The sequence below is a fragment of the Aquarana catesbeiana genome, linkage group LG04, assembly GCF_042186555.1.
Source record: "Aquarana catesbeiana isolate 2022-GZ linkage group LG04, ASM4218655v1, whole genome shotgun sequence".
Taxonomy (NCBI): domain Eukaryota; kingdom Metazoa; phylum Chordata; class Amphibia; order Anura; family Ranidae; genus Aquarana; species Aquarana catesbeiana.
Window position 1 is genome coordinate 611,490,025 of NC_133327.1, and position 14,554 is coordinate 611,504,578.

At 42.6% G+C, this 14,554-nt stretch overlaps 1 protein-coding gene across 1 annotated transcript in view; it reads right to left on the reverse strand.

Annotated features, from left to right (window-relative positions):
- Nucleotides 1-365: 365 nt before the first annotated feature.
- Nucleotides 366-14,554, reverse strand: part of LOC141140773 (serine palmitoyltransferase 3-like) — a 224,306-nt gene continuing 210,117 nt past the window's right edge. The window contains exon 12 of the mRNA XM_073628260.1: nt 366-6,724. Within this exon, the coding sequence (XP_073484361.1) occupies nt 6,611-6,724 (114 nt within the window). The 3' untranslated portion in view covers nt 366-6,610. The remainder of the gene's footprint in view (nt 6,725-14,554) is intronic.

The window sequence follows — 14,554 nt, forward strand, 5'->3', positions numbered from 1 at the left end:
GAACCCCCCCCCCCCCCCCCTGTTTTCTAGTCCACTGACAGAACTGGAAACAATGGAAATGTTAACAGTCAACAGATGTAGAGAGCTTAGATAGTTGTCAGCTCACAATTTATCTGGCTGGATTAAATGATTGATATCTATTTTGCATTTACTGAACAGATATAAAAAAAAAACACATTGGTATATTTAACAGAGCAAAATGAAGCAAATCAGAGAGGTTCATTTTAGGGTTTACAGCTCCCAAAATTTAATAGACACTGTACAAAAGTATAATTAAAAAAAAACCATAATAATAACAACTTTAGTACACATTCCTTTAAGCCAGATACTGTAATTACACAAAAAAAAAAAGATTTTGAGGTTAGTGTGATTTTAGTATTAAAAATATTTATTTGCTGTACAACAAAAATAACTTGTTCAATGTGTATTAAAAAGATGTAATATTAAGCACTTAAAAACATTTGAATAATATCTGGTTTCACAATATAAAAAGAGCTTAAAAAGAACTAAGATATACTTGGCTATGCTCCTCCTCTTTGGAAATGTCATAATAAAATGGTTTAAGAGAAAAATATCTTAAAGCTGAAATGTCTTTTTGTTAGGGTAAGGCACATGTTTTTACTTTGGTGTCCCTATGCAGTGACTGCTTTAATTATTAAATAATGAAACGTACCCTACGCTTGTCATACTAATCCTTGACATTTTTTGATTTGGCAACTGTTGGATTCTGATTGCATAAAATTAGATATCACAAACTACAGCTTAGAATTCCTGTGTCGGTTATGTTTGCATCCTAAGAGTGTAGCAAAAACTATTTTTCATGAACTTTCTGGCATATGAATAGTCCAGTATAAGAAAAAAGACATTGCAATATATTATTATATTGTAATATTGCAATAAGGTCATTTAGGAGGCGTGTCCATTAAGTTAAGTGATATTGCAGCTATATGCAAGGGCTGTACTGAAAGTAATCCAAAAATATTAACTTACATAGGTCGTTCAAATTTCACATGTTGATGGAGTAACTCTCTTTAGTAACTCCTCTTCTTTTTCTTTGCAGGTAAATAATGGATTCCAAGCAGAAGCAATGTGCTGTCATTGGGTTTGTGACAAAGGAGGGGTGCAGGGTGTCTGACATTCACAGAAGACTACAGAATGTTTACAGTGATGGCACTATTGACAAGAGCAATGTCTTGTCATTGGTGACTTTTGTCAATGGAGTTATCTCTGTAAACATTCTGTAGCTTTCTGTGGATGTCGGACATTCTGCACCCCCTCCTTTATTAAGAAGTCAATGATGGCACACTGCCTCTGCTTGGAATCCGTGATTTACCTGCAAAGAACAAGAAGAGTTACTCTACCAACATGTGAAATTTAAATGACCTGTAAGTTAAAGGGTTTGTAAACCCTTGTGTAGCTGCCCCATTTTACTCACCTGAGCCCGTTCATACCCTCGGCTGAGACGCACTTTTCCTTTCTGCCCGTTGTCTCGGCTCTTGATTGGATAGATTGATAGCAGCGCAGCCATTGGCTCCCACTGCGGTCAATCAAATCCAATGACGCAGGTGCCGGGGGGCAGGGCCGAGTCCTGCATTCTGTGTGAATGTACACAGATGCAGGACTTGGGAGCGCGCCCGCACACGGGTGTCCACCTTGGGAGAGCCTTCTCCAACGTGGATACTCGATGCGGGGAGGAGCCAACAGCGCCACCGGGGGACCCCAGAAGTCGAGGATCGGGGTCAGTCTGTGCAAAACGAACTGCACAGTGGAGGTAAATATGACATTTTTTTTTAAAACAAAGAGGGTTTACAACCCTTTCAATAAATAAATTATGCACAGTTTTGTATTACTATGGTACAGCCCTCTTACAGAAGTCTGGTGGTATGAGCTGTATATGCAAAAGTGGTTTTATGGTTATAAATAAGAGTCTTGTGGTCTGAGCTGACCTCTGTTGTAGTTTCTGTCTTCTTATACAGGACTATTCATATACAACACCATAAAGACAGAAATTGCAACATTATAAGGAAATTTAGGAGGTTTGCCCACTGAAAAGTGGTATTATAGTTAAATGTGAGAGAGTCTGGTGGTCTGGGCTACCCAATGGCTTCTTACATCTCTTGGGAACATTGAAATGTCTTCAGCTACTAGTAGTATACTAGTTGTGTTCCAATTCCTCCTGTATTCTTCATAATAGAACATGAACAACATACATTATACGGTGGGGAAAATAAATATTTGATACCCTGCAGAGTTTGTAAGTTTTCCCACTTACAAAGAAATGAAGGGTCTAGAATTGTTATCATAGGTGTATTTTTAATGGCAGAGACAAAATCAAACATCTAGCAAAAACACATAATACAAATGCTATAAATTGAGTTGCAGTTCGGTGAGTAAAATAAGTATTTGATCCTCTATCAACCAAAAATAATTCTGGCTCCCACAGACTGGCTAAAGTATGTGCTCATGTGGTACACAGATTAGTCCTGTCAATTTAGGAGGGTGCTCCCAACGACAACTCATTATGTATAAAAAAAGACACCTGTCCACAGAATCTCTTTCTTCCATTCAAATCTTACCATCATGGGCAAGACCAAAAAGCTGTCAAAACACTTCAGGGACAAGACTGTAGCCCTGCACAAGGCTGGAATGGGCTACAAGGCCATCAGCAAGAAGCCTTGTGAGATGGAGACAACTGTCAGAGTGATTATTTGCGAATGGAAGAAATACAAAATAACTATTAATTACCCTTGGTCTGAAGCTCCATGCAAGTTTTCGCCTCATGGGGTAAGGATGATCATGAGAAAATTGAGGGGTCAGCCTGGAATTACACAGGAGGCTTGTGAAGGATCTCAAGGAAGTTTGGACCACAGTCACCAAACAAACCATTGGTAACACAATACGCCACCATGCATCGAATTCCTGCAGCGCCCTCAAGGCCCCCTCCTCAATAAGGCACATGTACAGGCCCGTCTGAAGTTTGGCAATGAATATCTAAATGATTCAGAGAATAATTGGTAGAAAGTGCTGTGGTCAGATCAGACCAAAATTAAGCTCTTTGGCATTAACTCGACTCGCTGTGTTTGGAGGAAGAAAAATGCTAAATTTTGACTCTAAGAACACCATCCCTACAGTCAAGCAAGGAGGTGGAAACATTATGCTTTGGGGCTGTTTCTCTGCTAAAGGTAGACGCAGACTTTGCCGCATTGAGGGGCCAATGAACGGGGCCATGTATTGTAAAATTTTGGATTAGAACCTTATTCCCTGAACATTGAAGATGAGTCGTGGATGAGTCTTCCAGCATGACAATGACACAAAACATACCGCAAAGGCAACAAAGGAGTGGCTCAAGAAGCAGCACATTAAAGTCATGGAGTGGCCTGGCCAGTCTCCAGACCTTAATCCTATAGCAAATGTATGGAGGGAGCTGAAACGTCGAGTTGCTAAGCAACAGCCAAGAAACCTTAAGGATTTAGAGAAGATCTGTAAAGAAGAGCGAACCAAAATCCCTCCTGAGATGTGTGCAAACCTGGTCACCAACTACAAGAAAGGTTTTACCTCTGTGCTTGCCAACAAGGGTTTCTCCACCAAGTACGAAGTCATGTTTTGCTTGGAGATCAAATAATTATTTTACTCACTGAACTGCAACCCAATTTATAACATTTGTATCATGTGTTTTTTTCTGAATTTTTGGTTGATATTTTGTCTCCATCATTTAAAATACACCTATGATAAAATGATAGACCCTTCATTTCTTTGTAAATAGGTATACTTACAAAATCTGCAGGGGATCAAATAATTATTTTCCCCACTGTATAATAAATTAAAAATACATTTTACCACGGTGAAAAAAAATAGATCACTCTCCATAAAAGTTGCAAAAACGGAAATAATAGTTTTGGGTAGAATTAGCCTTTGACAATGACGGAGCCAGTGAACATCTGTCATCAACACTGGTCATCAGGAAGAAGATGACGATGGAGAGCTGTCAATAAATTAAGCTAAACAGCAGCTTGTAGTCTTTACTAGTGCATCAAACAACATCAAATAACATTTTCTACAAAAGTTATTATGTACACAAGTTAATCTGCATAGAAGTACTACAGTGCAAATAAATGATAAAACTTCAGGTGCTGTGGAAGGACAAATAGCAGCAAACCTTCCCAGCCAATTACTATGCAAAGTTGGCCATATACCAATATAATTTAGTTTAAACATTTTAGTTTTTTGGAAATTTCATGCCATTTTCTAATGGTTAGTAGGGTCAGATTTAAGTCTTTTCCCCTTCCTAATATTGTGAAAATTCATGCAAACTGCAGGATTCATGCATGATGCAAAAATAATTTTTTTGAACAAAGTTCTACAGGTAAATTGGGTTTGCATTCAGGAAAAATCATACATATTATGATGTGCTTGTTCTAGGCACAAAAGAGACCTGTTTAATACACCTGGGATTCCATTCAAGTAGCAGGTCTGAACTAAATGGTAAGGGCTTTTAAACTAAAATTAGTTGACTGAACAATGGCAAGATTAAACGCTCTGACAAATAATGTTTCAGAATGTCTGTATGGAATTCTCTTCTGATATTCGGCCAGCTTTTCAATAATCATGAGATACTGACTTCTGGATGGTTTATCAATGTTCTTCGGAGATTTAGGTTATTGATCTAGTATTTATCAAAAGATAATTCTTGAGGGTTAAAGTCAGGGAGTGGCTTCTAATACCTAGTTAAGACTGGTGGAAACAGTAGAAGATTACTAGAACAACACTGGCCCTAATAGATTAGGCTTCAGAAAGCATAATGTAACCTTAAGACTGCCCCATCTCTCACCATCCAAAAACACAAAAATATATACTTTCAGCTTGACTTTATGTGATTAGGTTGCTAAGCAAAACCTGCTGCAGATATAAAGTGCAGCCACCTAGAAGTATCTGCATATACCCACAGCAATGTCAAAATTCCTCCCACTACAGCTGAATCTGAGGGTTTACAGCTGGACAGGCGAATCTCCAACATCTACAGGTACTGTCAGAGCTTGCTGCTACCTTCCACCTCCGCACATTTCTACTGGCCCCATCATCATGATGGGCAGCCCCTCTGGCCCGTAGGTATTTTCAGGAGGTAAGATGGCGCAAGCAAAGGGCTGGTGTTCAACTGTAATGAGAGGCTTTTGGAGCTGCTGAAGGTATGCATAGAGAGGTGAATGAAGTTAATACCAGCAGCAATTTTTTGGTTTTATTTTAGTGACTTTAAAGATGGCTATAGATGACTCTGTTTTTTTCGATCAGCCAAAAACCTGAACAGATAACCTTAACCACACAGTCAATGTGGATGGAGGAATTCTCCCTCATGTGTTATTGTATTCTGACAGTGGGACTCCTCTGCTGTCAGAATACACTGATCAGCATTGCAGTCAATTGGCTGCAGGAGCTGATCGAATGAAAATACACCAGCAGTCTCTTTCGAAGGGAGTCGTTCACTAGATTTACTCCTCTCAAATGGGAATGGCCATAGATGGATCAAAATTTGTCTGGTCCCTGTTGAACCAGCCAAATTTCGATCCACGTATGGCCAGCCTAGGAGTTTAATCGTTTTCATTTGGCTGCTACTTAAATATTCTTCTATAAAGACACATTTCTTCTGTTTTTGCTATAGCATATACTGTCGACAAGAGTACTTTTGCTCAACAATTTTAATTATCACTAACCAAATGTTGACTTTTCTAGGCTCTCAATGAACATTACCTTACGAAAACTGAACATGGCACACAGTTACAATATATATTTGTAGGAAACCCAACTTATGTTAGGTTTAGTGAAACCAGTCTTGATGAATGTTGTAATTTTCAAGTTGTTTTACTAAGTCCATAGTTAGTCGGGATGAAAAGAAGACACGTCTTAAGTTCATGCCAAATAAACACTGGAGATGTGCATACTTCTACTGTTTCCCCCATGTCTACACTAGCAGGAGCCAGTTGGAGATATCAGGACTCCTGTGTCCTGACACCTCTACATATAACCACCTGAGATAAATCTCCCACCTTGTTTTATGACAGGAAAAGAAATTATGTCAATCTGAATGTGCTAAAGCTTGGCCTGCACAGCTCTGTCTTCATTCTCCTGCTGCATTAGATAAAATAATCAGCTGTTATCCAAACAATGAGTTACAAAGGATTTTACAATTTTCCGTCAATGCATTTCTTCCTCGCACGCTTTATTTACAAACCACCGCATTTATCGGTTTATCATCTGTGCAGATAAATGTTGCACTATGGCCAATTTCAGTCCATTTGCTAAATTTCAGCCAAATGTCCAACAGGCTCTTTCAATGGTGCTGCTTTACTGCTGTCCAGAATCTGTTGTTTGGAATTATTCTTTACACACACAATTCTTTGTAGCATTAGCCAATATACCATTGTGCCGATGGCTAACATTATTTACCATAAAGCATACAAGGAAGCTTTCAAACTTGGAAAACTGCTATACTATATACTCCACACAGCAGGACTGAATTACCATGGAGAAAGTGTACTACATTGAACTCAATCAGGGCTGCATTTGGGATCCAAAGTCAGGGAGTTCCACGGAAGGAAGGTATCCAGCAACAATTTTGTTATGCATCAAGTTCAACATTTGGCTCATCATATGTCGCAGTACGGTCTGCTCTTTGGTGCCTTGAATACTTTAGCCGTAGAAAGTCACCCAGCTCGTCAAGTGCATCCAGGACCTGTAGAATAAAAGTATAGTAAGCTCATATTCAACTAAGGAGACCACAAATTCATGCATTGGCTGCTTTGGGAATATTACACAAAACACAGAGACAGCACCAGAGAGATCATAGCAGTGGATCTGATGTCTTTATGGTTTTTGGGATTTTTGATGAGGGGTGGGCAGCAAAGTGCAACTGTTTCTAACCATCTAGTAATATCAACTAGTAAGACAAATGGAAAACATACAAAGCCATTCCCTAAGTTGCCACAAGTCATAACACTTATGCCCTGTACACACGATAGGATTTTCCGATGGAAAATGTGTGATAGGACCTTGTTGTCGGAAATTCCGACCGTGTGTAGGCACCATCACACATTTTCCATAGGAATTTCCAACACACAAAGTTTGAGAGCTTGCTATAAAATTTTCCGACAACAAAATCCGTTGTCGGAAATTCCAATCGTGTGTACACAAATCCGACGCACAAAGTGCCACGCATGCTCAGAATAAATTAAGAGAGGAAAGCTATTGGCCACTGCCCCATTTATAGTCCCAACGTACGTGTTATGTCACTGCGTTCAGAACGATCGGATTTTCCGACAACTTTGTGTGACCGTGTGTATGCAAGACAAGTTTGAGCCAACATCCGTCGGAAAAAATCCATGGATTTTGTTGTCGGAATGTCCGATCAATGACCGTGTGTACAGGGCATAAGAGCAGCTTTATTTATTGATTTCATATTGTCTCCTGATACTCCATTATAGTACCTTTTAAAGGATGAGTTCACCTTTTGTAACGTTACAAATGTACCGCCCCCCCGATCCGGGAATCTTCTCCCTCTGCTCACTGCGTCAATCTAAAGAAAAAGTGTCCGGGTGTTCTGTGAATGAATGGACTACAACTACCAACAGCCTTTGCGACTGTCGGCTTGCAGTTCTCAATCAACTATCAGGGCGCTGTGGTAGCTCACTGATTGTTCCTGTTAGTGTGAAACTGCTTAGCCGTATAATGTTGGCAGACAGCTTACACTTACTGCCTTGTCTATATTCCCATCACACACATTCCTGGATCACTAGGCTCATGAGTAGCGGGTGCTGTAGCGACTACCAGCTGGACACTGGATATAACAGAGCAATGCATACAGTATCTCACAAAAGTGATTAAACCCCTCACAATTTTGTAAATATTTTATTATATCTTTTCATGTGACAACACTAATGCTGCATACACAAGAGCGGATTTCTTGTCGGAAAAAGATATGACGGCTTTTCCGACGGGATTCCGCTCAAGTTTGCCTTGCATACACACAGTCACGCAAAAGTTTGCTGAAACTATGACCGCCAACACTACGATGAGCCGAGAAAATGAAGTTCAATGCTTCCGAGCATGCGTCGAATTGTTTCCGAGCATGTGTAGGGATTTTGCACGTCGGAATTGCTACAGACGATCGCATTTTCGGATAGGAACTTTTCCTGACCAAAAAATTGAGAGCATGCTCTCAATCTTTTCCTGGCTGGAATTCTGAAAAAGACCGATGGAGCAGACACACGGTCGCATTTTCCCACGAAAAACTCTCATCGGTCTTTTGTGTTTCGAAATTTACGATCGTGTGTACGTGGCATTAGGCTACTTTCACACTGAGGCGCTTTACAGGCGCTACAGCGCTAAAAATAGCGCCTGCAAAGCGCCTCTCCTCTCACTCCAGTGTGATAGGCCGAGGACTTTCACACTGGAGCGGTGCGCTGGCTGGACGCCCAAAAAAGTCCTTCAAGCAGCATCTTTGAGGTGCTGTAGGAGCGGCGTATACACCCCTCCTACAGCGCCCCTGCCCATTGAAAGCAGCGCTGCTGAAGTACCAGCAAAGGGCAGCTGCAGCGGCGCTTTTAACCCTTTTTCAGCCGTTAGCGGGGGTTAAAAGTGCCCCACTAGCGGCCGAAAATCGCCGCAAAAACTACGGTAAAGCGCCGCTGAAAATAGCAGCGCTTTACCGCCAACGCCCGCCCGCCCCAGTGTGAAAGTGCCCTAAAGAAATTACACTTTGCTACAAAGTAGTGAGTGTACAACAGTGTAAATTTGCTGTCCCCTCAAAATAACTCAACACACAGCCACTAATGTCTAAACCCCTGGCAACAAAAGTGAGTACACCCCTAAGTGAAAATGTCCAAATTGGGCCCAAAGTGTCAATATTTTGTGTGGCCACCATTATTTTCCAGCACTGCCTTAACCCTCTTGGGCATGGAGTTCACCAGAGCTTCACAGGTTGCCACTGAAGTCCTCTTCCACTCTTCCATGACGACATCATGGAGCTGGTAGATGTTAAAGAGCTTACGCTCCTCCACGTTTGAGTATGCCCCTCAATAAGGTTAAGGTCTGGAGACATGCTTGGCCAGTCCATCACCTTTACCCTCAGCTTCTTTAGCAAGGCAGTGTCCGTCTTGGAGGCGTGTTTGGGGTCGTTATCATGTTGGAATACTGCCCTGCTGCCCAGTCTCCAAAGGGAGGGGGGATCATGCTCGGCTTCAGTATGTCACAGTACATGTTGCCATTCATGGTTCCCGGCCATAGATGGATCAAAATTTGGCTGGTTCAGCAGAGACACAGAGTACAGAGAATAAAGCTGGCCATAGACAATGAGAATTTTCAGTTTTAATCACTTCAATGCCCACATACATATGATGTGCGCAGGTGGGATCTCCCATCTTGGGCAGGCATCATATGATGTCCTCGGCTTCCCGGAGGTATAGGGGGCTTGCGCGCACGCCCGCCACGTCACCGAGGAGCCGATACGCGTGCCTGGCGGCCGCAATGTCCGCCAGGGGACCCGCGTTTGCTGGTGACAGAGCAGGAACGTGGATCTGTGTGTGTAAACACACAGATCCATGACCTGTCAGGGGAGAGGAGACAGATCGTGTGTTCCTAGTATATAGGAACACCGAACGGTCTCCTCCCCTAGTCATTCCCATCCCCCCACAGGTAACACATTTAACCCCTTAATCGCCCCATAGTGTTAACTCCTTCCCTGCCAGTGACATTTACACAGTAATCGGTGCATATTAATAGCACTAATCGCTGTATAAATGTCAATGGTCCCAAAATAGTGTCAAAAGTGTGCAATGTGTCCGCCGCAATGTCACAGTCACGATAAAAAAAAAAAAAAAAAAAAAAAAAAAAAAAATCGCAGATCACCACCATTACTAGTAAACAAAAAAATAATAATGATAAAAATGCCATAAATCTATCCCCTATTTTGTAGGTGCTATAACTTTTGCGCAAACGATTTTTTTTTTTTACCAAAAATATGTAGAAAAATACATATCGGCCTAAACTGAGGAAAACATTTTTTTTTTTTAATTGGGATATTTATTATAGCAAAAAGTTAAAAATATTGTGTTTTTTTCAAAATTGTCTTTTTCTGTTTATAGCGCAAAAAATAAAAACCGCAGAGGTGATCAAATACCACCAAAAGAAAGCTCTATTTGTGGGGGAAAAAAAATGATAAAAATTTGGGTACAGTGTTGCATGACCGCGCAATTGTCATTCAAAATGTCACAGTGCTAAAAGCTGAAAATTGGCCTGGGCAGGAAGGGGGTGAAAATGCCCTGTATTGAAGTGGTTAAGAACACAGTTCGATTTGTTTTCGATCATAGTGACAAGAGGATTCAAAAGAACAGGAGAACAAGACAGAAATATTTCTTAAATTAAAGTGAAGTTCCACCCAAAAGTGGAACTTCCACTCATCAGATTCCTCCCCCCCTCCGGTGACACAGTTGGCACCTTTCAGGGGGGTACAGATACCTGTATATTACAGGTATCTGTACCCACTTCCGGCATAGATAGCCGCAGAATCTGCGGTTATTTACGCCACTTCCTGCTCCCCCCCCGCTGTCTGCTGGGAAACACACGGGTCCCAGAGACAGCAGGGACCATCCGTATTGCGCTGCGCGACTCGCGCATGCGCAGTAGGGAACCGGGAAGTGAAGCCGCACGGCTTCACTTCCTGATTCCCTTACCGAAGATGGAGGCGGCAGCACCCGAGGATGGAGAGACGCTTCGGCCTCGGGTGCCGACATCGCGGGCGCCCTGGACAGGTAAGTGTCCATGTTTTAAAAGTCAGCAGCTGCAGTATTTGTAGCTGCTGACTTTTAAAAAAAAATTTTTCGGCGGCGCTCCGCTTTAATGACTTTCTAACCATGAATATTTTTTTTTGCTTGGGAAAGTTCATTCACTCCAAAATCAAATGTTAAAAGCAAACATTTTTTAAAGAAGTACAGCCAAAGCTTGTTTGGTTGTACTTTTTCTGTGCATCACAGGAGTGCAGTTTGTTCAGCTGAAGTCCGCTGTCGGCTGACATCACAGAGCCAGTTTAGGCTCGGGCAAGATCGCGGCAATTAAGTCAGGAATTCGTCCACATGCCTGGACCAGCACCCGGCTCAGCCTCTCAGCGAGCCGCTGAAAGCCTGAGATGGCCACTCCCACCCCCTCCACAGCCCAGCGCTCCAGTGAGCACAGGGGGGCAAAGCAGAGAGCTGCTGACTGACAGTCACCAGCTCTCTGCTAAGGGAGCTGTGAGAACTGAGCGATCTGTCGGTTCTCAGTGTTAGAGGGGGACAGATGCTGCATCCACCTAGGCAAGTATGATTCTTAAAAAACAAAAAACAAAAAAAAAAACCCCACATACATCTCTTTTAAAGCGGCGTTCCACCGGCAAAAATAGGATTTTTATAACACCTTACCTGTAAAATCCTTTTCTTGGAGTACATCATGGGACACAGAGCCTTCGGTAATTATTTAATGGGTTATAGGCCACCTTCAGGTGATGGACACTGGTTATACCCAATCCAGGAAGTTCACTCCCTATATAACCCCTCCTCCTTCCAGGAACACATCAGTTTTTGTAGCAAAGCAATATACTTAAATACCAAAAAAGAGGGGAGGGACCTCTGTGTCCCATGATGTACTCCAAGAAAAGGATTTTATAGGTAAGCTGTTAAAAAAATCCTATTTTCTTTATTGTATATCATGGGACACAGAGCCTTAAGTAATTACTTAATGGGACGTCCCATAACAATGCTACTTGAGGGGAGGGAGACAACCCGGAGTGTACCCCCAAACTTGAGGATCTATACTGCTGCCTGCAGCACACTGCACCCGAAGGCGATATCCTCATACCTCCTTACATCCAGCTGATAAAATGTTGTGAATATATGCACTGAAGACCAAGTTGCGGCCTTACAGATCTGAGCCATCTAGGCCTGATGACGCACTGCCCAAGAAGCACTAACCGCCCTAACTTGAAAAGGGGGAATCTTACCCCTTAAATCATAAGTTTGAATTATCACTTGCCGAATCCACTTAGCGACAGTGGATTTCGACGCTGCCTGTCCTTTCTTAGGACCCTCTGCCAGAATAAATAAGACATCAGTCTTACGAGTCTAAGCAGTTGCCTTTAAATAAATTTTCACTGCTCTCACTACATTAAGACAATGCAGTGACTTTTCTTCCCTGGAACATGGTTTTGGAAAAAACGATGGCAGGACAATATCTTGGTTCAGGTGAAAACCTGAAACCACTTTTGGCAAAAGTCTGGACGAGGGCGTAACAACACTCTGTCCTCATGACAAATCAAATATGGCTCTTTACAAGAAAGAGCAGCCAATTCTGAAACCCTCTTTGCTGAGGATATATCAACCAAAAATACCAACTTCCTTTTCAGAAGGACTAGGGGAATATGTTGTATTGGTTCAAATGGCTGTTTTTGTAACACAGACAAAACTAAGTTCAAGTCCCAAGGGTTCAAGGGAGATTCTGACGGGCGGATTAAGCCACATCACCCCTTGTATAAAACCCGGACTAAAGAATGAGTAGCAAGTGGTCTTTGAAATAAGACTGATAAAGCTGAGACTTGGCCTTTAATAGTACTCAAGGCCAATTTCATTTCTACCTCTAATTGTAGAAAGGCAAGAATTCTGCCTATGATATATCTCCAAAGGTGTCAACCCTTGGATTCACACCAGGAAACATAAGCCCTCCAGACTCTATAGTTCTGGAAGCTGGCTTCCTTGCATTAATCAGGGTAGAGATAACGGACCCGGAAAGCCCATGTTTCTTCAGAATGTGGGTTTCAATAGCCAAGCCGTTAAGGAAGAATGGAATATCGGTCCCTGTGAGAGCAGATCTGGCCGTAGTGGGAGGGACCATGGGTCCTACACTGCCATCTTTACGATTTCTGCATACCATGACCTTCTGGGCCATGCTGGTGCCACCAGAATTACCATCTTTCTTTCCAACTTGATCCTGCAAAGAAGTCGAGGCAGCAACTGAATAGGGGTGGAACGCATAGATCAGTGAGAACTGATCCCATGGGGTCACCAACGCATCCATTCCGCATGCGAGTGGATCCCTTGTTCTGGCCACAAAGTTGACTAACTTCATGTTAAACCTGGGCGCTAGAAGATCTACGTCCGGAGTCCCCCATCTTTGCAAAGAGCCCAAAATATGTCGTTGTGAAGAGACCATTCCCCTGGGAATAACTGCTGGCGACTTAAGTAGTCCGCCTGCCAATTCTCTACTTCTGGAATGAAGACTGCCGATAGGCACGGAACATTCCTTTCTGCCCAAGTTACAATATGGTTCATCTCTCTCTGCGCTGAGAGACTTTTGGTGCCCCCTTGGTGATTGCTATAGGCCACAGCTGTGGGATTGTCGGATTGAATCTTGATAGGACAATCCCGTAACCTGAAAGTCCAGGCCTTTAGAGCCAGACGTACTGCCTGAATCTTTAGGTTATCGATGGGCAAGGTTCTTTCGGTTCTTGACCACTGTCCCTGGACAGTTGTCTTTTCTAGTACTGCGCCCCAGCCTGAAAGTCTGGTATCCGTTGTTACCACTTTCCAGATGACTGGTCTGAAGGATTTTCCTTTCAGCAGATTCTGGGTTAGTAACCACCAAGTGAGGCTTTGGGACACTCTTGGGGACAGCTGCATTGGCAAGTCTAAAGCTTGAATTGTTTTGTTCCAAGCAGACAGGATACTGTTTTTCAACAGTGTTGAATGAAACTGGGCATAGGGAACTGCTTCGAATGAAGCCACCATGGTTCCTAGCAACCTCATGCAAAGGCGAATGGAGGGATCACCAAATGACCTGACGATCTGCACCAGCTCTCCTATGGAGTTGATCTTTGCCTGAGGCAAGAACACCTTTTCCTGGGCTGTGTCTATGATCAGACCCAAGTACTCCAGCATTTTTAGCGGTATTAAGGAAGATTTCTTTAGTTTGAGAATCCAACCCAAACTTTCCAGATAGTTGGTTGTAGTGCGTATGCTTTGCTCCAAACGAGCCACCGACTTATCTATTAGTAATAAATCGTCTAGGTACGCTACAACTGTTATGCCCTGTGCCCTTAACCTGGCTAGAGGTGGGGCCAGCACTTTTGTGAACACCCGGGGTGCTGTGGCTAGCCCAAAGGGCAGGGCTACAAACTGAAAATGCTGCTGTTCTAACTCGAACCACAGAAACTTTTGGTGAGTGGGAAATATAGGGACATGCAGATATGCATCCCTGATGTCAATTGATGCCAGAAGTTCTCCTCCTAGAAGGATAGAAACTACTGACCAGATCGTCCCCATGCGAAAGGAGCGGATCTTCAGGAACTGATTTCGATTTTTTAGGTTTAGAATGGGTCTGTCATCTCCATTTGGTTTCGGTACCATAAAAAGTTTTGAATGGAACCCCAAACCTTGTTCTTTTGTGGGGATCTGTATGATCACCCCTTGAGAAATTAATCGATCTAGTGCCTGAAACAGAGATTGTTATTTTTCTGGATCTTTGGGAACGCTTGACCTCAGGA